At 37.4% G+C, this 27,425-nt stretch overlaps 1 protein-coding gene and 1 long non-coding RNA gene across 7 annotated transcripts in view; both read right to left on the reverse strand.

The window, feature by feature from the left end:
• The window catches only part of Slc2a2 (solute carrier family 2 member 2), a 35,589-nt gene extending 11,169 nt beyond the window's left edge, over window positions 1-24,420 (reverse strand). The window contains exons 1-9 of one of the 6 annotated variants that reach the window (XM_078043633.1): window positions 24,300-24,420; window positions 20,753-21,058; window positions 18,478-18,570; window positions 15,071-15,324; window positions 10,113-10,237; window positions 7,949-8,064; window positions 6,663-6,825; window positions 5,973-6,160; window positions 3,246-3,350 (exon numbers count right to left, since the gene is read on the reverse strand). In XM_078043633.1, the coding sequence (XP_077899759.1) occupies window positions 3,246-3,350; window positions 5,973-6,160; window positions 6,663-6,825; window positions 7,949-8,064; window positions 10,113-10,237; window positions 15,071-15,324; window positions 18,478-18,570; window positions 20,753-20,782 (1,074 nt within the window). In that variant the 5' untranslated portion in view covers window positions 20,783-21,058; window positions 24,300-24,420. The other 5 variants (XM_078043634.1, XM_005332476.5, XM_078043635.1 and 2 more) reach the window with 5 other exon arrangements.
• A 1,177-nt stretch (window positions 24,421-25,597) lies between these two features.
• LOC144375864 (uncharacterized) lies at window positions 25,598-26,602 on the reverse strand. The gene is made up of 2 exons (XR_013435716.1): window positions 25,914-26,602; window positions 25,598-25,805 (listed from the first exon to the last, which is right to left on the reverse strand). It is a non-coding gene; the product is annotated as an uncharacterized LOC144375864 (long non-coding RNA).
• Between the last annotated feature and the right edge of the window lie 823 nt (window positions 26,603-27,425).

A 27,425-nucleotide genomic window follows, 5' to 3' on the forward strand; every position in this document is an offset into this window, starting at 1 on the left:
ATCAACTTAATGAAAGAGATGAAAGATCTATATAATGAAAACTACAGAGCCTTAAATAAAGAAATCAAAGAAGACCTTAGAAGATGAAAGATCTAGCCTTGCTCTTGTATAGGCAGAATTAATATTTTCAAAATTACCATACTATCAAAAGCACTATACAGATTTAATGCAATTTCAGTCAAAATCCCAAAGACATTCCTCATAGAAATAGAAAAAGCAATCAAGGAATTCATCTGGAAAAATAGGAGACCCAGAATAGCTAAAGCAATTCTTAGCAGGAAGAGGGAAGCAGGTGGCATCACTATCAGACCTTAAACTATACTACAGAGCAAAAGTAACAGAAACAACACGGGATTGACACCAAAACAGACTGGTAGACCAATGGTACAGAATAGAGGACACAGAGACTAACCCACATAACTACAGTTATCTTATATTAGATGAAGGTGCCAAAAACATACATAAGAGAAAAGATAGCCTCTTTACAAATGGTGCTGGGAAAACTGGAAATCATATGCAACAAAATGAATTTAAACCCATTTCTCTCACCATGCACAAAACTTAAAGTGGATCAAGGACCTAGGAATAAAACCAGAGACCCTTCATCTAATAGAAAAAAAAAGTAGGTCCTAATCTCCATCATGTGGGATTAGGCCCCAACTTCCTTAATAAGACTCCTAAAGCATAAGAATTAAAATAAAAAATTAATAAATGGGATGGATTCAAACTAAAAAGTTTCTTCTCAGCAAATGAAACAATCTGTGAGGTGAATAGAGAGCCAACATCTTAGGAGCAAATCTTTATCCCTCACACATCAGATAGAACACTAATCTCTAGGGTATATAAAGAACTCAAAAAGCTAAGCACCAAAAACAAAAACAAAAACAAAACAAAACAAACAAACAAATAACCCAATCAATAATTGGCCCAGGACCTGAACAGACACTTCCCAAAAGATGATATACAATCAATCAACAAATATATGAAAAAATGTTCAACATCTCTAGCAATTAGAGAAATGCAAATCAAAACTACTCTTAAGATTTCATTCATCCAGTCAGAATGGCAGCTATTATGAAGACAAACAACAATAAGTGTTGGTGAGGATGTGGGGGAAAAGGTACACTCATATACTGCTGGTGGGACTGAAAAATTGGTGCAGCCAATATAGAACGCAGTATGGAGATTCCTTGGAAAACTGGGAATGTAACCACCATTTGATCAGTCTATATCCAAAGGACTTAAAGATAGTATACTACAGGGACACGGCCACATCAATGTTTACAGCAGCACAATTCACAATAGCTAAACTGTGGAACCAACATAGATGCTCTTCAGCAGATGAATGGATTTCAAAAATGTGGCATATATACACAATGGAATATTACTCAGCATTTAAAGAGAATAAAATAATGATATTTTCAGGTAAATGGATGGAGTTTGAGAATATAATGCTAATTGAAATTAGCCTACCCCCCAAAACCAAATGCTGAATATTTTCCTCTGATATAAGGAGGCTGATTCATAGTGGGGTTGGCAGGGGAGCATGGGAGGAATATACAAATTCTAGATAGGGCAGAGGGCTTGGAGTGGAAGGGAGGGGGCATTGGGTTAGAAATGATGGTGGAATGTGATGGACGTTATTATCCAAAGTACATGTATGAAGACACGAATGGTGTGAATATAATTTGTATACAACCACAGATATGAAAACTTTGTGCTCTATATGTTTAATAAGAATTATAATGCATTCCACTGTCATATATAAATTCCAAAAAAATTAATAATAGTAAAAAAAATAGTTCCTCTCTAGTTTTTTTTTTTTCCAAATTTGGGGTTATTCAGTCTTGGCAACTCAATACTCTATATAGAAAATCTTATTGGTCACAAGTGTTTGAATAATAATCTTCATATTGTGAAAAGATGATACAGCAGTATCTATAAAAAATATTATTCCAGGAGACAAAAAGGGCATGTAGTCCCTTGCATTCCATCCCAGTAACAGGCCTTCTTTGAGAGTGGCCTCTTGGCCTGAGCAGGTATTACCTCTGAGTTATTTCTACAGAATCCCTGGTGTTCTGTTGCTATTTGTTCTTCCTTCTCATTCCAAGGTTCAGCACTGTTCAATGTGGTCTAGACAAACCTGCTTTTTGGTCTAGATAGCCAGACTGTAATTTATTGACCACCCCAAGGTAACAGATAAAAGTCCATATTCAGAGAATGAAAAACAAGTGTCTAAAATAAGTGGAGTATCGTATTATGACTGACACAGGAAAGCACATTTTTTAATACCTTTGTTTTATTTATTTTTATTTATTTTTTATGTGGTGCGGGAGATCGAACCCAGTGCCTCATGCATGCTGGGCAAGTGCTCTACCACTGAGCCACAACCCTGGCCCAAGCACATTTATTTTTAATATTTTTAATTCAAATTAAAATTCACTTTAGAGTTAATTATATTAGCTGGAAGTTTTTGTCTTTGTTGTTTACTTATTTTATCTTTTAGATTATGTTAAATATTGTTGTGAAGATGTTGAATCATTTCTTATATACAACATTTGGTTTTAAGAAGAACATATGACCTCTTTTTTTTGTAGTAGTTGCAAAAGGATCAACAACACTTCTAGTTTTATACTTCTACCCCATCCTCTAAAGCACACATAAACCTCTAATGCATCACCAGAAGCTACTTCCTTGGGAATTACCTAGAAGTTCTGTCCAATGACTTAACATCATAGGAATTTCCCAAGTTTGCTGAATTCTGCTTAGAGACCAAGATATCTGAGAGTAACTTGTCTATTATTTTTAAATGTTCTCCCCAAGACATCAGGATGGAAAAAGTATTTCAAACATGGAAGGAGAGGATCCTGGGTAAACTATGCATACTGACTTTTACATATTGATAGAAATGACAAGCTGCCAGCCAGTCCAAGGGGTTTAAGTATAAAGTGATGAAGAAGGAACCAACGGAATTTCCTCTATGCCTCCCAGTAAGTTATTCTTTCACTAAGAGCTAATTGAATGGCATCCCAGAAGTGGGGTGAGCCAGTGATTCACATTCTCAGTTAAGCCTATTGGTAGTGCAATAGTTGGCTTATTTACAGAGAGGACTTTTTGCATGACCCATTTAATTCTACACACCCACTGCACGTGGACAGAAATCAATGATCACTTTTATATCACAAGTTTTTCCCTCCATTTCTGGACTAGAAAACAAGCAGTGTTTATCTAGGGTATCGACTTACAGAGAAAACAGTGAAAACCAGGTTGATGGCACCAACTCCGATGGTTGCATAAACAGGTTTGCTGATTCCAGCTGTCTGAAAAATGCTGGTTGAGTAGTAGAATATCTGCAAAGTACAAACAGTTTGGCCTTAATCAGGAAGTCTCACACTCATGTCTTTAAGGCAATAAATATTTTAGATTATTTGTTTTTCCATGTTCCTCTAGAACCATAGTCCCTAGAACTTCCTAAAGATTTTCTCCACCCTCTCTTTCCAGAGTAGATAACAGACTTCCTTTAGCATTTAAAGCTTTTGATTACTTAAAAGTTCTCCTTACATTTACAGTTAGAAAACTTTGCTACTATTTTTTAAATTTGTAGACCCTTTGTTAAAGTATAACACATATAAAAATACACATAAGTGTACAACTGAATTAGTTTTAATGAATGGGTCACATCTGTATAACCAGCTCTTAGATCTGGAAATGAATCATTGCACACTCTGCAGAAACTCCCTATTTGTTCCCTCATCCACTGTCCTGAAGAAATCACTCTCCCATCATCTAACATTATAGATAAAGTTTGCCTAGTTTTGTACTTGATGATGGAACCACATAATATGTACTATTTTTTGTCTGCCTTCTTTTGTTCACAGTTACCTTTATGAGTTACCTTATTGTCACATTTGCAGACTGTTCATATCATTACTCTATAGAATTTTGTTGTATTAGCACACCACAATTTGGTTATTCAATCCACTCCTGATGAATATTTAGGCACTTACGGTGATTATGAATAGTGTTGCTCTAAACAGTCTAACAGTCCTTTTGGTGAATATGTAATCATACCTATGAATAGACAATTGCTGGACCTTAGGGTATGCATATACTCAGCTTTGGTACAAATGGCCAAACAATTTTCAAATGAAGTTAGGACAGTTTTACGTGCTCATCATAATGTGGGAGAGTTCTGTCTTTTATGATTAATCCAGAATTTTCCACTAATCTCGGTAGGAATGGAGAAATCAATTTCACAGCCCAATGGCTTTTTAAAAAATTTAGTTATGTTTATATGCTTCTAATGGTCTTTTAGATCATTGTGTTATTCCTCTGTCATTTTTCCTCCACTCAACGTGTCCTATTTCTCGCTCCTCCTGCAGACAGGACTAATGCAGGAGAACTGTGCAGACTGTTCAGTGAGCAGTGGCTATACCACTATCCTACTATTTTTAGGCTGTTCCACAGCCTCAGGGCCAACATTTTCTCAATACCTCTTTAAGTAAGATCCTGGGATGGAAGATGAACCACAAAATTCAGGAAGATTAAGTATTATCTAGTGGATATACAGGCAGAACTGAGACAGGGGATATGAATTTGGTCTGTGAGTTCCAAAGTTGTACACAGGTAAACATCAAGATATCTTACTAGAGACTATATGAGAGAAATATTGGTTTATGAAGTGATGTTAATGTCAGGTATCCTTTTACTTGAACAGATAAGAATTACTTTCTTTGTCTCCTCCAAGACTCTGAGCATCCATTAGTATCCCTAAATTGTCTCTTGTGGATCTGGGATTGGCTCACTAGTGATAGAAACCTAATCCACATAATTTAATATCAATAGATGAGGGCATGTGATTTTCTTTATCTAATTTCTTAACAAGCTTGCGTTTTTCTTTTTCTTTTTTAAGTACTTTTTAGTTGTCAGTGGATCTTTATTTTATTTATTTATGTGCCGTGCTGAGAATCGAACCCGTGCCTCACGCTTACTAGGCAAGCACTTTACCGCTGAGCCAAAACTTCAGCCCCCTTACATTTTTCTTCTAGTGGCTAATTTAGTCTGCATGATACAAGGGTTTCTTTGTGTATTTTTTAACAGCACATTATAACTATACATAGTATAACTGTAACATATTTATACATGCACACAATGTAACAGTAAGGAGTTTAAAATCAGAACCTAAAAGTTTGATACTACCATATTTTTCAATCACGTCTTATCTAGTATCCTCACTCATCAATATTATGCCAACTCATTCTATTGTTTATTTTTATAGGCTGTCTTAACAAATAAAAAAGTTTCTTGATGGCAAGAAACTGTTCTTTGCACCTAGCTATCTGGCATCCTTCATTTAAATAAAAAGAACCATAGACTCCTATTGCCCTCACTATCAAAAATCCTAAATTTCATTCTCACCTCTGGAAGCCTCTTGTAATTTAGGGACCTTCCCCTTTTGGAAATGATGATTATTCTCCTTTTTTCTCATTGCATTTACTATGACTTTTGCCTTTTTGTCTCATCTTTTTTTTTTTTTTATTGGTTGTTCAAAACATTACAAAGCTCTCGACATATCATATTTCATACATTAGATTCAAGTGGGTTATGAACTCCCATTTTTACCCCAAATACAGATTGCAGAATCACATTGGTTACACATCCACATTTTTACATACTGCCATATTAGTAACTGTTGTATTCTGCTACCTTTCCTATTCTCTACTATCCCCCCTCCCCTCCCTTGTTTCATCTTAATACAAATAAATCACCATTGAGTACTGACATTTTAAAGAATTGCAACCTATTTTAGAAAAGAAAATTTTCACTTAATTTTCTGTTTTAGTAACACTTGATATCTATGTAGTAACACTTGATGTCAATGTTTTAAAGCATCCTTTAGTTATTTAGACTTTAACCTCTTTCCTTCTTAGTTCACTTTGTGTTCTTAAATTTAGAAGATATTCTCAACTTACCCCATTTATTCCAGAAAATTGCTGAGCAGCATGCAGCATCAATGACACAATGATAGGCTGTCTGTAGCTAGAATCAGTGAAGAGCTGAATTATGGAGACTTTCTGCTCACTTGATGCTTCTTCTTTTTCTTTTTTCATCTCATTTATGTCTTTGGTGACATCATCACTTCCTCTGAGTCTTTTTAAGCCTGTTCCCCGAAATTATCAAGTTGAAACAATTCACTCAGATCAAAACAAAAATTAATTTATTTTTACTGTGTTCATGAAACAGCCATAGTTCTGCATGTCCCATTCTATTACTTTATAGCATAGGGGTTGGAAATTCTCTTTTGTTAAATTAAATCCTGCTCTTTGATGTAAAAAGGCAGAACATTTGGCTTCATCTTTTGACAGAAAACTATGATCCTCATTATCATAGAAGCATAAATCTAGACAGTCTTTTGGAAGTCTCTGGTTAAGTCCCTTGTGTGTGGGCTTTAGTGCATGCTTACAGGTGTGATATGGCACACACCAGTCCTATCAAAGTGATTTTGCACATTCTTATTACATGTAATTACTGACTTCATTTGGAAGTCCCTGTTAATAATTTTGTTAGCAACCATTCATACACACTGTTTGGTGTTTCAAAAACAATAGAAAGTTGGTATTTTAAAAACAATAGAAAGAAAGAAAAAACATCTACATACTCACTTTGCTTTGCTTTTGCTTCTTCTTCTAATGTGATATAAAGATATCTGGGGCTTTCTGGACAGAAGAAGAGTAGCAGAAACTGGAGAAGGGCCCGCACAGCAGACAGGCCAAGCAGGATGTGCCATAGATCATGATTGCCCAGGATAAACTCAAGGCCAACAATCTGAGAGGATAAGGAGGAAACTTATCAGCTGCACATGCTTTGCATATGCCTTCTACAATTTGTTGAAAAAACACATTGGCTATTCAGTAGTAATCCCTAACAGTCCTGGTTCATGTAAGCACAAGTTGGAAACCATTACATCTAATCTTAACCAAAATAGGGACAATTTACTTGGCAAATAATTCAACTGGGCTTGTTTGTATTAACTTCATTTACACATTTAGGTTGGGAATCAACCCAACTTTTAAAAAATACATTTGATATCTAAAGCAACATATTGCTATAGTCTCTAGGCAACCAGATAGAAAAATACTGTATTAAAATCATACATAATTTGGGGGCCTTGTTCCAAAGTTTTTTCTTAGAAAATATTTCTTGGGGCTGGGGTTGTAGCTCAGTGGTAGAGTGCTTTCTCAGCATGTGTGAGGCACTGGGTTCAATTCTCAGCACCACATAAAAACAAATAAATAAAAAATAAAGGTTAAATTCTTTAAAAAAAGAATGTACAAAAAAGAAGAAAATATTTCTTTTTAAATTGCTTAGATTACTCATCAACCCAGCTCCTTTATTCCATCATAGATAGAACAATTGCTTAGTGAAAATCAGCTTTATGAATCCTATTTCAGAGATCCTTCTGGATGATTAAATATGAGGTTCTAAAACTCCCTCTGAGGCCATAGGGTAGAAGAGAAGGAGAGAACCATCGGAACAAGAGCTCCTGTAATCATCATTTGCATGCTAGGTTTCCAGGAAAGATGATCAAAACAAAGGAAACCCATGCAGTCAAAAACATGAAGTTTCCTATTTTTTGAAATCTAAATCAAATAACTTAATTCCTGAATAGTATTGGAAGTTTCAATTCTAGTGCCAATCCCACCAAACAACTTTTAAGGAGAAAAATCAGAAGTGGTAATAGTTTAACTTTGAGCTAAAATGCCAGTGTTTCTGTACCATTTTCACTACTGCTGTTAGTTATACTTAAATAATTAATCTGCTCCTATAATTACAATAATAATAATTATTATCATTATCTTCCTCTGTGCTAGTCTACCATGAAAATAGAAAGGAAAGGAGAAGTGGGTGAAGTAGAGGATAAGTAAAATGGAGGATGAGGAGTTTTTACCTGACTAATAAGAATGCCGGTGACAATGGCTAGCTGGTGAAAAGTGCCAAGAGCACCCCTGAGCGTGGTTGGAGCAATTTCACCAATATACATTGGAACCAGCCCTGAGATTAACCCTGCATGAAACATGAATATAACAAATGTTAAAGTACACCCAGGAACATCTCAATAACAATGATTTGATCTAAGTAAACCCAGTATCCAGACTGAAACTCCCTTCCTGCATCCCTTGGGATGAGGGGCCCTTGTCTTTAGCCAAAGACACAAATCATGCAAAACAAATTTGTTGATACAACCTTATCAATGAAGGTTGTATACAACCTTATGATGAAGGTGTAGTTGAAAATATTGACAGAAAGAAATGCTTGGTCATGTATTTTGCAATTCTTCATGGTGTTGTCTCAGTTTTCAAAAAAAAAAAAAAACCCTACCTTAATGTTTAGTGTACATCATAGAGCCTGAAGTTCTCTTGAGAAAAGAGACTGAAGAATGTTTAAATAATATTCTTAATAGACTCATAGAATTAAAGGAAACTAGGACACCAACAGGCCTCTCAATGGAGGTGAGAAATGATGTGTCAAGATCCCATGGTATGGAGGGTTAGCATGAGAACTACCAATCTCCACAATGTGGAAGTATGGCAAGGTCCCTGTTGGGGTGGAGAGGTAGGTGGAAGAGTTGGAAGAGTTAAGGAACTCAAGAACTCTTCCCCCAGTTGTCAGAGCAACCCAGCTCCTTTATTCCCTCTACGTATTAGGCTTCAGAAAAGATTTTATTTGAAAAGAGACTTTTGTGCTGTAAAGGAATATGAAAAATTTGATCAGTCATGTTGAAAAGGTAGCATACCCATCCAGCCATTGGCTGATTGCAGTGTTTGGCATTTTCTTAAAAATTAAGATCTGTCAGAAGACAATCTCTTAGAGGTTGCCTACTGATTATCAAATGGAAGTGGATGGTCTCTGTATGAAAGATGCTTTGGCAACTATTTTCAATGTGCATATTTAATGCTCCAAATTCTTAATATCTCCAGTGAATATTTGAATATCTGATATGGCATCTGAACTTCTGGAGAATTTTACATGTAACTATAACATGCTGCCTATTCAGCTTCAGTAAGGAAAAAAAAACATTTGAGGTTGTACTATCTTTCCATAATATCTAATACTATATCTCAAGATCAAAATGATACAGCTAAGTTCACAAGTCTGAAATCATATGAATCTGAAGTCAAATTATATTTCCTATAAATTTTAGCAACTTTAACAGTCAGAATATTAGAAATACTTTACATACAAATTCTGTGCCCTCATCATTCCTTCCCTGCCCCGCTTGGTATTATTGCATTGAAGGGCAACTCCAGTTTGTGAGAATAGGTTAAAACATCAGCCCAGAACCATCAGAATTAAGGATTCATTGGCCTTGAGAAATTAAATATTTGTCTATTTTAGTGAATGAATGTTCCTGCCTTTTTTCAAACCTCTGCTAATTTGTTGCTTCTGGACATTTGAAAAGCTGTATCCAAAAACTAGTGATTCCCATATTCAGACATGAAGTTCCTGGGAGGAGATTTATGAACTTTGCTGCTGCTTTTGCCTGATTCCCTCTCCCTACAGACACCACCTCTTTAATGCTTCACTCAGCCATGCTTGGGATCAGACAGGGCTGGAGTGTATGGTTAAAGAGATGGGTACAGGTGTCTAGGTCTGGTCAGGTATGAGAAACAGAGACAGCCAAGTAGACCACAGGTCAGCACTGGGGGTCTGAGTACAGCAGTCTTCCACTGTTTACTGCACCACAAAAGTAATAACAGCAGTTTTTGTATATCAGATTCCATGATTAGTGTTTTATATGTATTCTCACAATTACCCTGTAGGGTAGATACTTTCATTCTCTTCATTTCACAGATGAAGGAACTAAGAGTCAGAGTTAAACAATTTGTCTGAGATCAGACAACTAAAGATGCTGCTATTTCGGTGTACAGGATCCTAAGATAACATCACAATTCCCATTTACTGGTCTAAAACTCTCAACTCAGGACCTAACTTTATGCAATTGTCTTTCCCTCTGTGACTTAACCCTAAGCTCAAAAATGTCCCTGCAAATTAACACATGTGCTGCAGAGTGATTTTCAGAAAAGATGTATTTATGTGTTTTTGTCACTTACCACAGTAGAGTCCTGATATGCTTCTTCCTGCAATTATAAGAATATGAGATGGTCCCAATTTGGAAAACCCCATCAAAAGAGCTCCAGCTAATGAGAGAATGTTTGCTACCATCAAGGCCTTGATTCTGAAATTTCATAAAGCCAGAATTACAAATTAGGCATCAAAACTTAATAAAGTTATTGGCTTCCAGAGCTTGTTGAGATTTTTTTTAACCTAAGTTCAATTATTTTAATTTTGCCATAAATGCTAGTTCAGAAATCTTAAACCAGTATTGTTACTTTGACTCATATGTGGACCAACATGTTAACAAAAGTAATATTTATGATGAGACAACCTGGGTTTTATACACTTAATCTCCACATTTTGATAGAGATGATTCACTCACAATGGTGGCTAGTTTGATTTAAGATAATACTTCTGAGACTTTTCCAAACAGTTAACTAAGTTTTCCAGAAATTGATTGTTTTAATGAATAATTATCTGGTGATAGATGAATTCAATTTTGTGGTTGTAATCTATAACTTGTTTCTTTCTTTTTGTTTTCTTTCAATGTAAAGGTTTCAGTTGATGTAGATTGAAGAGGAACTTTCAAAGTCAAATTTCCTTTAGTATAAATTATTTGGATAACTACAACATACTTTTTAAAGTTTATCATAATTATAATTATAATTATCCTCATTTTAACACTGTATACTAGCATGTTTCCAGAATCCTTGAATTAATGTCAACCAAGGTCAAATGTGTTATAAAGCTGACAATGACAACAAAAACATCACTTTCAAAAATAATCATACAAAAATCGCACAAAAACCTTGTTCAAAGTTAAATAGCCAAAGTAAATAAAAGAATCTGACTGGTCAGTATAAAAATGTTTTTGCCATGAAGATATGTAAGCACCTTGTTGTATTCTATTTCATTGTTTCAAACTCTGATAGGTTGGCCTTTTCTAAGCAAATATCTTTAATACTAAGCATATTATTTTCTAGAGTAAAACTTTAAAATCTCATAGTGAAATGATTTCCCAACAACTACGTGATAGGCTGAATAATGTCCCTCAAGAGCTCAAGTCTCAATCCTCAGATTCTGTAAATGATACCTTATGTGGCAAAAGGGATTTTGCAAATGTGATGACATATCTTGACATAGGGAGAGTGTCTGATTATCCAGGTGAACCCAACAATGTAATCACAAGTGACCTCATAAGAGGAAGGCAGAAGAGAAGATGATGTGATAGAAGTGGAGGTTGAATTAATGCACTTCTAAGGTGGAGGAAGGGGCCACTGCAAACTGGAAAAAGGAGAGGAAGAAATTCTCTCCGCTCTGAGCCTCCAGAAGAAACCAGCCCAATTGATATCATGACTTTAGCCAAGTGAAACTGATTTTGGACTTCTGACCTCCAAAACTGTAAGAAAATTGTTTTGTGTTATTTTAAGACATCAAGTTGGTGGTAATTAATTACATTAGCAATAGGAAATTAATATAAAGAAATTAATATAAGGAAATTATTAACTATCCAAAGATAGGGAACAGTTAAAAAGAACTTGCCAGTCCCTGAACTGCCATGTAGAAAAATAGTTAAAGGGTGTTTTTTTCTCTGCTAGACTACTGTGAAATGATTTTTCTTTTCACAAGGACAGAGAGCATGCAAATTCACCAATTAATCCTAAGAAATTATTAGCAGCTAGCTTATAGTCCATTCTGTTAGGAGGGAAAAAAGACAAAAAGTAAAACCAATAAAGTCCTGAGAAGATTTTTGATACCAGACTGTTTCTCTTCCTTACTGCAAACAGTGGTTGCTGGAACACAAAATACAATATAAATGATTTTTAATTTCTATTCAGATGTGAGAAATGGCCAAAAATAAATGAAAATAATTTCAAAAATAATCATATGAAAATCACAAAAATACATGCAGTGATTGAACCAGGGAGAAAGAAACTTAGTTCTTCCTAAGTGTATTTTTTTAAGCTCTTGCTCCTGAATACCCCTGTTAGTGTTGGTTTCATTCTTATGAATGTCATCATCATCATCATTTTTGTATTGTCATAATTGTCTTTATTATCATCATCAAAATAAGGCCACATTTGTTGCCTGCTGACTATATGTGAGGCATCGGGCCAAATCTTTTATATTCCTTCTCATTTAATCCTCATAATAATGCCATGAAGTAGGTATATATTCCCCCATCCCATGTTGCAGATGGTAGAAAACGGTCTTAGAGAACCTAAGCAACTTGGTCATTTTCATACTAATATTAAGTGACAGAGCTGACCCTGATCTGTGCAACACCAAGGGTTAATGATGCTGCAATTTAATAAATTCCTTTGTGTGTGTGTGTGTTTGATGCTGGGAACTGAGCCCAGGCTCCTGACATAGCAAGCACTCTACCTTGGAGCTATCCTCCCCTGCCCTATGAGTTCTGTTTGCTGTGTATGCCTCCCTTGACTGTGATAGTGTGAATTGCATAGACCATGTCTTGCCCAACACACTTTTCTCCTACTTAAAAGGTAAGTGCACAGTCTTTGGAAAAATTGACCTTGCAAACTCAGTCTATAAAATGTTGGTCTATTGACTACTACACAGTTTCAGGGAAAGACTTTTTTTTTTTAAGCTATAATGGAAGGAATATATTTTTATTTACTTACTTTTAACTAGTAAAGAAATCATCCTAGCAACACTTTTATTCATGTCATTTCTCAGTGACTTTCTCCAGAAAAAAAAAACTTTCACAAGAGATACTGAACTCTTTTATCTTAATTTTTAAGTTGAATTTATGAGATTTATGGCTGTTTTTCAAGGAAGATGATTTTTTTTATTGTGCTGGAAGAAGTTTCAATTTCCTTATAATAGGTTATTTAATAAATGGTCATTTGATATGGTTATGACTATTGTTGATGCTAAATCTTGGCTTCAGAGGATATGCATCCTGGCTTTATTGCTAGGCCACTGGTTACATGTTTCAGGGTAAGTCACTAGGCCTGTGAGAATCTCATCTCTGAATATAGGAAGGGTTTAATTTTTCCTTTAGGAATGGGAAGTAGCTCCAATTGATTTGTTCATATCTTAAAATTTAATTTTGCTCAGTTTGATTTGACTTATAAATAATCTAGAAAATTCTCCAATTACTGTTTAAGCCAATCTGATGCAATTTGAAATGACTCTTACTTTTGTGTGTGTGTGTGTGTGGTATTGGGAATTGAACCCAGGAGTCTTATCATTTGAGCTACATCCCCAGACCTTTTTATCTTCTATTTTTTCTTTTGAGACAAGGCCTCACTAAATTACTGAGGTTGGCCTTGAATTTACAATCCTCTTTGCCAAAACCTCCCAAGTCCCTGGGATTACAGGCATGTGCCACTGTGCCCCGGCTAATTTTTAACATTTTTTAAATGATGAAAGGCAATTTATTTATTCTGTTGTGTACATAATCTGTTTTCAACCAAATACCAGTACGTTGGTAAAAATGTAAGAAATTGAAGGAGACTCCAATTTAAGTAATAAAACTTGAGTTACTATGATGCCCTTTACTTGAGAAAATGTCTTACAGTGTTATTATATAAAATTCTAGTGTAAGAGGAAGAAATCGTCACAATTAATAACCAGAAAACTAAAGACTCTAATTTATAGTAGCAAAATTGGAGATACTAAATAATTTGTAATTCAGAATTATTAAGTTAGTCATCTATATTTTTATTTATACCTTTAGAAGTTTTTGCACTTCCTAAATTTTCCAAATTTGGCATGTATTATTATTATTATTATTATTATTTTGGTATTGGAGATTGACCCAAGGGTGCTCGAGCTACATTCCCAGCCCTTTAAAAAATATTTTTATTTAGTAACAGGGTCTTGCTAAGTTACTTAGGGCCTCACTAATTTGCTGGTGCTGGCTTTAAACTTGTGATCTTCCTGCCTCAGCCTCCTGATCTGTGTATTATTTTAATTATAAGAATAAAAGATAATTAATACACAAAATATGGGCTCAAAGAGCAGGAAATAAAGCTAAAGAAATATCATTTGATTTTCTAATCTTATTTCCTTCCTATATGGTAGGAAAACCCCAGCAGCTATAGTATATCCTCTGTCTCAGTGAAGCTTGAGGGTAAAGGAGTTTCACAAATATTTTCCATGCAAAATGTCTAATAGAAGCCAGAATTGAGAAATATTTCATCTTGCTTCACTCGGGTCCAGACTTTGAGATAGCAGTAGCCAAAGCAGCAGCTAGAAACGCATGCCAAGTACACAGGATTACTGGGAATCAGGAATGTTGACTTGACCTTAGGACTTGACTAAACCAAAAGCCAAGTTCTAATTTACAAATGAAAAAACTGATGTTTGAGAAATGATATGATTTGGTGAAGCATACAATGGACTCTCAGTTTAAAGATTCCCATCTAGGCTGGACGTGGTGATGCTTGCCTGTAATCCCAAAGACTTGGGAGGCGGTGGCAAAGAGATGGCAAGTTCAAGGCCAGCTGCAGCAACTGAGTGAAGCCCTAAGCAACTTATCAAGACCCTGTCTCAAAATTTGAAAAGGGAGACTGATGGTGCTGAGAGTATGGCTCAGTGATTAACCACCACCTGAATTCAATTCCCAGTTTTTTTAAAAAAAAAATCCAATTTAAGCTCTTCTTCTAAGTTCCTGAGGTAACCATTATGCAATGGTTTTCTAGTATGTTCTATAACTTACAAAGCCAAAGTATCAAAGTAGTTATCTAGAAATACACAATAAATTCACTTTTGCTATTTTGACTACATAATTAACTAGAAAATTGCAGGAACGTTGTCTGCTGATTTGGTCTAACACCGACCTGCTTCATATGTTTATGAGTTGAGAAAACAACTCTAAAACTACTCCATAAAAAGAAAGATGGCATCTTTCAAAAAAAAAAAAATTCTAACACCTCCAAGATACTAAAGTTTTTGCATTTTTACATATTTATGAATTTATGCCCACCTTCCAAGCTTGTCCCCAAGCCATCCACCAAAAAATGATGCAATCATTCCACCAACTGCAAAGCTGGACACAGACAGGGACCAGAGCATGGTGATTAGGCCAGCAGATGCCATAGCCTCTTCCCCAGCTGGTACTAGGTTCGATGGGTATGTGACTGTGGGCAGTGCCTCTGTGCTGTTGACAGCATAGTTGTTGGTAGCCTTTCGGTCATCCAGTGGAATCCCCAAGACATGTCTATAATGGGATATTATTATCTGAGAAAATAAAATAAAGAAAAGTTAATTCAATATTTTGAACATTCTATATACTTTGATTTTTTTCATTAAAATGTTTGCTAGGTATTTAAACAGGACCATTCCATTAATAAACATGGATAGATGTATTTACATTGATCATATCTTATAAAATAGAGGCCACTAGGAACCAGGCAGGGACAGATAGATGAGTAAAGGAGGCATGGTACCTGGTGACTAGAGTCCTGAAGTGCATATCCACCCACCCCCACCTCCCCCACCCCCCACCCCCGGGCTAGAATAAGAAGTGTGGGCTTGTGGAATGGTAGCATTTCCTCCACCTAAAGGAGGAAGCTAAAAGGTTAGACTAGTGTTGGATGACCTTTAATTTTTTTAACTGAAACCAGAATTCTAGGTTTTTTTTTTATATTAAACAATTCAGGTTTTAAATTCTGGCAACTCTTTAAATATTGAAAATATTCTTCAAGTTAAAAGATGTGTTTACACCAGAATTACTTCTGCACAGCAGGATTTAAATTAACTTAAATACTGAAATAGAAACATAAAAGAAAAATGATTAGGGAAGATAAGATGAGGGTCAAAAATAAAGTTGGTACTACACAAAATTAAAACACTAGGTATTGTAACCTTGGGAGAATTGAGTTATAAATTTAGCAGTTAACTTCTAGGTGGTCAGTGCAGAGGAAAACAATCAGGTATATGATTGATGAATTACAAAGAAAAACATATCCTAGTGGGCCCTGAGAAGGTACAAAGACTGAAGAAAGTTTGTCCTGTGGGTCCTCATAGAGTTCAGTGTGTAACAGAAGGAACGATGTTCAAAACTAAATTTTACAGAGCCATATTTTATAATGTGCTTTGGTAGAGACAAATATGATACCAAAGAAAAATCATGTAGAAATATATCCTTCACGTCATCTTTCTCCCATTTCATTTTTCTTGCTGATTAGATCACTATTCAGCCATAGTGAGCTGGGGGTCCTCTCTGACAGTTCCTAGAATGTAGTTGCTCTGTATTACCAGTTATAAGGAAAGTCCTGTTTGGTAAAGCCACCTGAGTGAAGGAGAGAATCATTAGATGGCTGCCTTACATGGATAACATGCCATTTTTTTAAAAAAAAGACTGGAAGGAAATATTCAGAATGTTGTTAGGAGTTTGCTCTATAACATAAAATTACGAATGTTTTTTCATATATTTTCTGTACTAGGTATCTGTAGTTTTAGAATTATAAAAAATATGACTTTAAAATACATTCCAAATATCATTCAGCTAATGAAGAAATAGAGGACCTAAATACCCATTATTATTAATGGTGTTTAAGCAGCTCTTTAAACACAGAGGGGTTTGTCAAGAAGGCACTAATCTGAAAAATTAGAAGGGTCCCTGTTTTCAGGCCGGGGTTGTGGCTCAGTGGTGGAGCGCTTGCCTAGCATGTGTGAGGGCCCTGGATTCAATTCTCAGCACCACATATAAATAAATAAGCTAAACATTCGTTGACAGCTAAAAAATGTTTTTAAAAAAATAATGGTCCCTGTTTTTCAGCTCTGACTCAGGAGAGTCAGAGAGATGGGAGATTGGGAGATGGGAGATCTTAGCCTAATTTTCATTCTAAGACTGGAGAGGATGGTTAAATAAGATGTAAAAAGGTCTTCCATAAAAATAGAAGTTCTACCAATTTCTCTTTTGAAGTCATGGTAATGTGGAACTGAATTTTAGAAAGCTTCCTTAATTGGCACTTGTTATCAACCAAGGAAAAAAGATAAGAGGGGCTGGGTCTGGGGCTAAGTGGTAGAGGGCTCGCCTAGCGCGTGCAGGGCACTGGGTTCGGTCCTCAGTGCCACATAAAAATAAAATAAAGGTATTGTGTCCAACTACAACTAAAACAATTTTTTTTTTAAAAAAGAAAGAAAGAAAAAAAGATAAAAGCCTCGACTGTTGACCCCCAGTATTATTCCCTGGATCTTAGGCATAGCGAGGCTGCCATACTCAGGATGGGATGTGGTACCTAATAGGGACACATCTTGTTTTTTGTTTGTTTTGGTACTGGGGATTGAGCCCAGGGGCACTTAACCACTGAGCCACATCCCCTAATCTTTTGGCCAAAGGAGAAGCTCTTATACATTACACACATTCACAACTTGTAGTGTCGAATTTTTCTTGAAGTTCTGTGCTATAAGAGAAGCAGATGAAACATGGTGGATTCACAGGATGTTCAATTTTCATAACTCCACCTTATACCACCCGCTCCCTCTCTCTCTCTCTCTTCCTCCCTCCCTCCCTCTCCATTATTCACTTAACACTTTTTTGAGCACCTTCTGTATGTCAACTGTTATGCTTGACAATAGTGACAGAGGGGGATGAAGTTCTGGTCCTCTCCTTGTCCCCCTTTGTAGGCTATGGGACCTTGAGAGGATAAAATCTCATTTTCTGATATTCTCTAGATAACTGAGTAGAGATGTACAAAAATAATGAGAACAATGGTAGAAATTACCTGATATACATTTTTAGTTACCAGGAAAATACTCATCATGGAGAAAATCTAAACTTTATTGGATTTTTTCACTCTGGTTCTAAAATTTTGTATTATTTTATGTTGAATAACCCATGCGAGGCAGGCAGGAAGGAAAGGACTGTAATCTTTTTAGTGTTAGGGTTCCTAAAGGTTATAATCTGGCCTGGAAACAGGCCTAATAAAGTTGTTGGGAGGCTCCGTTGGGGATAGTTGAAGTACCTGATGCAGTAAGTGTCCAATAAAGGTTCACTGAGTGAAACACAGCCTTCTGCTGTTTTCGTTATTCTCTGGCATTTTTCATTCATGTATGGATGAGAGCTCTGAAGAATGCTGCAATAAACTCTTTTTCAAAAAACATCCTGGGCATGTGGTACTCTAGTTAGAGATTTCTATGAGCTCAGCGATTAGCAGAGCCAGAGATCAAGAATTAGTTTCACTCTTTCTGGGAGGATTGTTAACTGGAGAGTCAAGGCCAACTTATCAGCTTTGGAACCATGCACATTGTACTTGGCGGCCAGGATTACCCCGTGTCTACCACGTGGACACACTTTATCTTATACATGGGGAATATGTGATACTCTCTGGACATGAGGAACTCATAGGACATGCCCCCAAAAGAACTTGTGTATGTTTCACTTGCCTCTTGAGGTGCATTGATCACACCAATGTCATACCCAAACTGGAAGGAACTCAGGGCAGCAGTGAAGACAGCAAAAATCAAAGTTCCAGTGATCTGTGGGATGAAACACAGAGTTGGGAAACAGCAGGCAGTTTCAGCTCCTCATCATCCCATCAGGCTGCAGTGTGGGCTTCTCAATGGCTCCACAGGGTGGTTCTTTCCCCTCTGTATCCACTATGCACTTTGGCAGGGTAGGGGTTATTCACAGGAGAATGTGAAAACCATTCATCTTTTCTTACACTTCTAGAACTGAAAAAGGTTTGGAATGGCTTTTCCCAGGGGAGGAACCAAACATCTTTTTCCTTACATATATATTTTTTTAGAATTCAGAATCTGAACTGAGAACTAGAATTTGCTGAAGAAAAAAAAATTGCCAAGATGGAAACATTTATGTTGTTGGGAGAAGTTACATACAATGAAGGGACAGGGAGCTCTCTGGACACTGCCATGGTACAGAAACACTTCAGCACTCATGTAAGAGGCATCAACCAGCCTCAGTGTGATCTACCTTAAAGGATTTGCATCTAATTGAGCCTAGAGTCAGGGGCTCAAGCTATATTGTTTCTCCCCAACTCCATGAAGCTATTACAGAGCATTTTCATCTCCATCAACCTATAATTATATATCTAACCAACTATAGGAAAATTATATGATACATGCAGATTCACATTTGTGGGTAATGGAAAAATTGTAGAAAGAATTTTGATGTTATTCAATGACAAATGTCAAATAGATTCAGATACATCCTGGTACATATGTCAGATACATACAATATACTGTATAGCAGTCAAAAAGAACATAAATGTAAAAATCCTTTAAAATGTTAGTAAATAGTAAGGCATGGTGGTGCACATCTATAATCACAGCTACTTGGAAGGCTGAGGCAGGAGGATCACAAGTTTGAAAGGAGCCACAGCTACTTAGCAGGATCCTGTCTCAAAAATAAAGAATATAAAGGGCTGGGATGTAGCTCAATAGTAGAATGCCCCTGGGTTCAGAGCTCAGTACCATTAAATAATAAATAAATAAAGTGATGGTATGCAATAATTTATTTTTAAGTGGTAAAAGAAGTTGTTGATCATATGAATGTTTTTATAAAAACCTTAAACATGAATATTCTTTGATTTGTGAATGTTGCATAGAATATTTTCTTGAAGAATAAGATGATAATTTTGAGAAGGAATGTTACATGTTCTTTTATTTATATTATTAGATATTTTATAGAGAAAAGATTTTATATATTTAATTATATAATTTAAATTTTAAGTAAAAAGCATGGGTTATAATAGGCACATTGTTGGATGAAGGAATGAATCATGGATTCCAGTTTCCAGTTTTTTATTTCAGTGATATATGACTCAACCCACTTCCTCAATAGGAGCTTTGGTTTTGTCTAAATTGTAGGATGATTATATCTCCCCACTCAGGCATGAAGTATAGCTTAGTAACCAGGACCTTGATTCCCCAATAAAGCTGGAAAAGTTATGGAGTCTGGTGGCTGTAAAACCAGACCCCTACTTGGAGATCTTGTTATGTATGTAGCTTCCAGAGACTTACCCAGACTTTCTGCTGGACTGGAATCTTAAATTGGGGTTGGGAATCTGCAGGTTTACAAAACTCCCTTTCTTTTCACTAATTGTAGGTGGTATCTCTATAGACTTTCCCTCCCGACAACTTCCTTCTCTGAAAGATTTCAAAATTGACCCAAAATACATGATTATAATATAATATAATATACACACATACCATATTATATTTACTATGTTTACTAGAAATAACTAGTATATATTATACCTAAAGTATGGGCATGGACACATACTATATGGTAATAGGATTATGAAAAACTTTGAACTATCTGCTAAAATGTAACTATACATCTAGAACCCAGTGGCCAGACAGACAAAGTTAAGATAGGGTACCATTGACTTGCTTGGTGTTTTCTCCTCAAATTCTTTTCCCCATCCAGAGTACTAGTTATCACAGCAGTGAGGGCACCGGGGGCCTGGGAAGGGCTTCAGCCTCCCTCTGTCACGTTCCATCACTCCAGTCTGGACAGCGTGGTGTGAGGCACAGTGCAGACACAGCTTCTGCGTCTAATGCTGAGTATCCGTGTTTACTGCATGCCTGCTCACTGCTCTGGGTGGGTTATCTCATGTACTCCTTGTGATTTCTATTGCTGCTCTAACAAATTACCACCAACTCAGTGGTTTAAACAGCACAAACTTATTTATCTTACAGTTCTGTAGGGCAGCAGTCCAGTACGCATCTCAGCAGATTAAAATCAAGGTGTTAGCAGGCTATGTTCCTTCTGGAGGTTGTAGAAGAAAATGTGGGTTGATGGTAGAATTCAGTTCCTCATGGTTGTAGGACTGAGCTGTATAGTTTTCATCCTGGCTGTGAGCTGAGGGCCATTCTCAGCTGCAGAGACCACCATAGTCTTTTGGCTAATGGTGGCCTTCCTCCATCTTCACAACCAGCAATGGCAGGTCCAGTTTTCATGTTGCATCGCTCTGATGCTGAAAACAGTCAGGAAAGTTCTTCCCTTTTAAGAATGCATGGGATTAGATTTGATCTATCTGGACAATCCAGGAAAATCTCCCCATCTTTAAGGTCTGTAACCTTAATCACATGTGCAAAGTACATTTTGCCTTCTATGTGACCTGACACTAGACTTGTTCCAAGAAAATTTTTCTTATGATAGGGAAAATTTTCTGAAAACTACTAAGTCTGAAAAAGCCCCATCCACCTTCATCCAATCACTCTGATGTTCAGGAGTTTGACAGGATATGTACATAAAAAGAAAATAATGAGAACTTAGAGAGGAACTTACTCCATCCAGGATCTGTTATCTTAATAACCCTGTGTACAGGAATTGGTGATATAATTTCAGGTATGAGCAAGTGTATATGGAAAGGGCTAGCTGTATAAAGGCCACAACCCTAGTAAGTGGCAGAAGATCTTCAAGTCTTTTTCTCTAAAGTTCTTCATAGACTACAAGATATTCAGCTGGAACTTCTAAAAGCTGACCTTTAATTTAGAGCTCAATAATTTTAAATTAGAGAAACAAAGTCCCATATCCAGGTAAAATATGCTGCAGGATAAATGTGGAAGGTTAAATTAAGCAAGAAGCTGAACCATAACATAAAACAAAACATGGTATGTGTTTTGTAGCTTAGAAGTCAGATGGTGTCTGTCCAGAAAAAAAAAAGTAGATGTGGATTTCATAAAATTAAAAAAGAGCCAGATGTGGTGGCACATGCCTGTAATCCCAGTGGCATAGGAGGCTGAAGCAGGAGGATTGTGAGTTCTTAGCAATGGTAAGGTGCTAAACAACTCAGTGAGACCCTGCCTCTAAATAAAGTACAAAATAGGGCTGGGGGATGTGGCTCAGTGGTTGATTGCCCCTGAGTTCAAACGTGCCCCTCCCCCCAAAAAAACTAAAAAAGAGTGCTAACTGGCTTCTATCATCCTGAGCCTCAGTTTCTTTGAGTATGAACCACATATGATAATAGTTAATACATAGGATTACTGTAAAAACTAAAGAAAAACAATTTGGTCTTTCTTTAAAGAAACAAGTACATCTTTAATTACATTATCATCTCATTAATTGCTTTTGCCACATAATCATATGCTAACTTTTTATATATTACCAATAATCTTCACAATAATACTATAAATCCGTTGAATTATTCCCAATTTAAAGCTGTGGAAAATAGGGTCAGGGAAGAGTAAGGGGCATGCCTCCCACCACACTGTTCGTGTGCGACAGACACCCTACTATGGGACTCTGAGCTGAGGTTCTTAACTGTTACTGCTAAGCAAAAGAGTAGATTTTCCAGCAACAGTAGATTAACTATGTAGGGAACACAATTTTATGCACTTTCCTCTAAACTACATGCTTCTAAGAGCCAAAGCCAAAGTGATCTTGCACCCAACTTTGGAAAAGCCCAGGGGCTTCTCAAGCTACAGAATATTCAGGCTGAAAAAGAGCATAGAGAGCAATGGATTTTTATCTGTTCTCCCAGTTCTGCTGAAGAAACTGAAGTTCCAGGCCACACCCCTCGTCTGAGTTCTATGCACAGTCAGGGCACATCCAGAGCTGCACCCTAGGGCTCCTGACCCACAGTCCGGTGATTATCCTACCCATTTCAAACACTGGGTGGATTCATGAGGCTGAAAACATTGTTCTTCAAATTGGTTCTCATTCTTTGTGAGGTCTGTTATTAGGCAATTCCTTGGTTCTCAAGGAGAGTCCTACAATCTAATTGATAATCCCCTAAGGGAATTTAGTTATACTTCTAAATGAACCCTGAGCATCTGCTTTATGCCTGACTCTATGTGAGGCACATTACCTTCCCCTTTGCAAATATCCTCCAAATTTTAATTATTTAAATACAACCTTCATGATTTTTGCCCAAAATATATTCCATCTACATAGTTATTAATTGAATATTCATCTTTATATCATCTTTAAAGTTCCAATTACCTTAGCTTTATCGTGGGCTATAACACCAATAAAATAATGACATGCTAACTATTATTTAAACTCACATTACATAGACAATTATTATCATTAAAAATTGTCATTTAAGGTGCCTTTCTACTACTATCATTTAATTATTCTCAAAACTAAAGTACTAGGACAATCCCTGAATAGGGCATATTATATCCCAATATGTTCTTATTTTATCATAGTATATAAAACCAAAAGCTCAATTGAATAACTTAACCCAGGTCTCACAGCAGGGAGGCGGATCTGCTAACACCCGATGTGAACCTGAATGACTCCAGAACTCCTGCTCCAAACCGTGCCACTCACTGACAGGCAGGACTGCTCAGCAGAGCAAGAGTGATCAGGTCAGAGCTTAAAGGTCCTACTCTAACACAGGCACAGGTTTATCAGCTGTATGACTGTACAGGGTGGATGGGTTTGGTCAGGGCAAACTTATAAGGAATCAAGAGTGTACATCCCTTAAAATTTTTTTATTGTGAAAAGCATCATATCTACAGAGAAGATGAACTAGTAATGCAGTTAACACTCCATAGTCTTCACCTATATTCACCAGTGGTTAACAATTTACATTCATTTAACTCTCACTGTGTGTGTGTGCGCATGTGCACGTCTGAACTATTTAAAAATAAGCTGCAGTTATTTCTGTCATCTCATTACTAAATATTTCAACAAGTACTAAAAACAAAGCCACCTTCCTACATGATTGCAATACTATTATCACCTCCAAGAATGTACTATTGACATGTTCATATTAACTAAGGTAGAGTTCATATTCGAAAATTTCCAGCTATCCCCAATTTGTTCCACACAGCTGTTTTCTTCTTCCATGACCTAAGGTCACATGTCACATTTCATTGTCCATTCTTCTTAGTCTCTTTTAACCTAAACAGTCCTTCCACCTCTTTGGTCTTTCATGCACTGACATTTTTGAAAATTCTAGATCAGTTTTTATGGTTGTATTCAGGTGAATCTATCCTGTGTGGGGAGAGTCACATTCCTTCAGCAAGGTGGTTATGCAGAATTACTTGAAAAAAGTTATGCGGACTAGTCAGAAAACAGCAATGTCCTTAAAACCCCAGTGATTGAATAAGAAACTGTTTGTTTGCTTTTTTAAAGCGGTCAAATTAATGATCAATTGGCCAAATAAAGGGAAATAGCCTTGATCTGTGGTAGCTTCACCCAGCATCCCCAAACCCTCTTACTGACTTGAACAGATTCTCCTATTCATTTTCTCAAAGATAGATTCAAAGAGAACCTGGTGCTGCTTTACCTTATCTTCTGTCATTGTACTGGGCTGGAGTCCTCCTCTTAATTCCAGGTCCCGTGTTGAGTGTGTAGTGACAGCCCCTGCCTGAATGTCCAAGCTCTAGTTATACATTGTAGGAGGAGGAGCAAGGTGAGGGAGGAGCAGGGCTACCTCAAACCAAGAGTCCAAGTCTAATCTTCCCAACAGAGGCTGAATATTGATGGAAGCTAATCAATAAATCCTTTGCTTCAGAGACCTGGGGCAATACCTTTGTTCCATCAGGAAAGAAAATGGGCACAGATCTTTTTAGGAGTAAGTTACAAACCAGAGGTGATCACATGTGTTAAGTATGGCAATTATGGGGATCAGGAGAAAGGAGGAATCTGTGAGGTAGAAGCTGAAATATGCTGGGCTGTCATGCTGTGTTATGGGGATGACAAAGACAGGGACATGGGAGGCAAATACACTCTTCTCTATGGAGAACCAGTACTGTGGAGTTTGTGCTTCAGAGCTGGGCTGGGTGGCCAGAGGCTGTTACAGACTTAAACAGTACTTGAATGAGCTTCAGAGAGTAAAGGGCTTGGGTTTGAATCTCAACACTTTATTGATGGTGACCTTAAACAATTGGCTTCTTGTGATTTTTCTGTATGCACCTTTAGTTTCTTTACCTGATAAAATGGAAATAACAGAACACACACTTTGTTGGGGGGGGTTAAATGAGATAATATATGAAAGTGTTTGGCACACGGTTTGATTCAGCAAATGGCAACAGTTGTTGTTATTACTATTATTATTATTACTGATTCAGTATATGTCAAGATGCATTTCTGGAAGTGACAGTTCAGCATTCTCAAATCTGCTCATGTATCTTTTCTTGGGTCTATGTCACAGAGGTATCCTCTGTGATATGAGCAGACAACAAAATAGATTAAGCTTTAACTGTGCAGGCAACTAGGGACACTGGGCTCAAATGAAACCAGTTTGCAGCAAAGGAAATATAACAGCAGCAAAAGAAGAGGCACTATGAAAAGCCAGGGACGAGAAAGTAAGGGAATAGAGAAAACTCAGATCTCTTTTTTCCACATTTTTTTCTTTTCTTTCGCTTTTTCAAGGTGACACACACCTGCATGTTTAGTTTCTGAAGGTGAATAATTTCACATTTAAACCACAATCTTTAATGGAACCCAGCACAGCTCTGAAGTTGCATGACATAAATAAGCTGCAGCCTCCTCTGGCTCAGAGTTTATGATGTGTAAGGTGAGATGTATGTAAACACAAACACACAATACAATAATTTCTTAGTGGAAAAGCATGAACGCACGTAAACAGTAATGACAATCTTTATTGAGTTCTTGCTCTGTGCCAGGTGCTGCCCTCAGCACTGACTTGGACTAGTTTGTCTCCTCATAACAAGGAGGTCCTCTAGTTGGTAGAGCAAAGCTTTGACACAGCTTTCACAGCACTCAGGTAACGGCACTGACTTTCGTACCAGTTTCTCGGGTGATGCGCAGGCTTCAATGTCACAGCGGTCTGCAATCAGAAGAGGTTCTTCCGCAGTCGTTTTCCAGCGGCAAAATACCGCAAGAAAGAGGGTTGTGGGGTCGTAATAAATACAGTTATCCTCTGCTGTTTACCTACCTTAGTCTTTGGAACTCTCCTTTTAAGTTTGCAGGAGCGCAGCGCGAGGCAGATGAGCCCGTGACTTCCAGGGCTAAGTCCCTGCGGGCACCTCGGGGCCGCGGGAAGTAATCTCCTCTCTCATTGGCTGCGCCACCTGCTACTCATCTCGAGCCACGCTGACCGGCTTCTTCTGGTTTAGTCCGGGCTTCTCTTGTTCTGCTCTTGCTCAGAAATGAGTAACGTCTGTAGTATTTAGGGGGATGGGCTAAAACTATCTCCCGCGTAGAGGTCCAGGGATTAAGTCACACTCGTTCTGCTGACTGATTTGGCTCTGGGAGAACTGATATTTGATTCAATTCCTGGAGAATTGGCCTTCGCATTCACGCACTCACCTTAGGAGCTGCAGGTCTATCACGTTGGTGTTTCCAGTTTCTTGGCTGTAAGATAAAGTCAGGCTGTGGGTACTGAGCTGTCGTGATGGGGGTCTACTCAGCGAGTGTCCAGAATCACCCAGGAGACCCGCTGGGCTGGGGAAATCAGTTCTTTTGACTTCACACTTTTAAATCTTCCAGATCTCATCATGACTACTTCATTAACTCTAGCAGATGCCAAAAGTTCTAAGTGGTGACGGCCAGAGAAGAGAACCACCACACCTTTTCTCCCCATTGTTATCCTTCCTTTCAGTAAAATCAGAGTGGTTTCTTTGCTAAAATAGAAGGAAAGAAAATGAGCCTGCTGCATTCCTTTCTGATTGGGGGAAAGTGTCCCATAAGGTAGAAAGGGTCTCTTTGGACCTAAATCAGTGGGTTCAAACTTGGCCAACCCAGGCATCATCCAAGAAAGTATCTGAAAGTCTGAGTCCCTGAAGAAAGTCAATGTATTTTTAAAATTTCTGACCCAAATTTGTCACTGTAGGATACCAAAGAGCAAAGGTAAACTGTGAACATCCTTATCTGTCTCATCCTTTCCACAGATACCTCTCTGGTCCACACCATCAGCGTCTCTCCTGTGTGTCTGCACAGCTCCTCATTGGCCTCTTTGCTCCCACTCTTGCCCCACGGTAACTTCTTGGCACAGAAATCAAAATTGATACAAAAAGTTAAATCAGATCACAATGCCTCCTGTTTTAAAGTCTCTCCAGGCCTCCAGGTTGATTTTAGATGGAAACCCACATTCCTTATTATGGCCCAAGAGGCTGATTTGATGTAGGTCCTGCCTGACCCTGAGACTGTCTTTCCTCCTCTGGGTCCACCCAAACTGACCTCTAATATGTCCTAGGTGCAGCATCCACTTATTGGAGGAGCCTTGTTTGGAGAGCCTGTCCCCATGCTTGAATCTCACTGGTTTCTCTTCACTCAGTTGAAGGCTCAGAGAGGAGAGGACGCCCCACCATTTTGCAAAAGATAGTTTCCACCTTCACTCTCCAACACATCCCAGCCTGTCACTCACCTCTATTTCCTTCCTAGCACTTATGCTTGAGATTTTATTACTAATTTGTCTATTTAGTATGTTTTCCACTCTCCCTACCAA

Source organism: Ictidomys tridecemlineatus, chromosome 3 (assembly GCF_052094955.1).
Source record: "Ictidomys tridecemlineatus isolate mIctTri1 chromosome 3, mIctTri1.hap1, whole genome shotgun sequence".
Lineage (NCBI taxonomy): Eukaryota > Metazoa > Chordata > Mammalia > Rodentia > Sciuridae > Ictidomys > Ictidomys tridecemlineatus.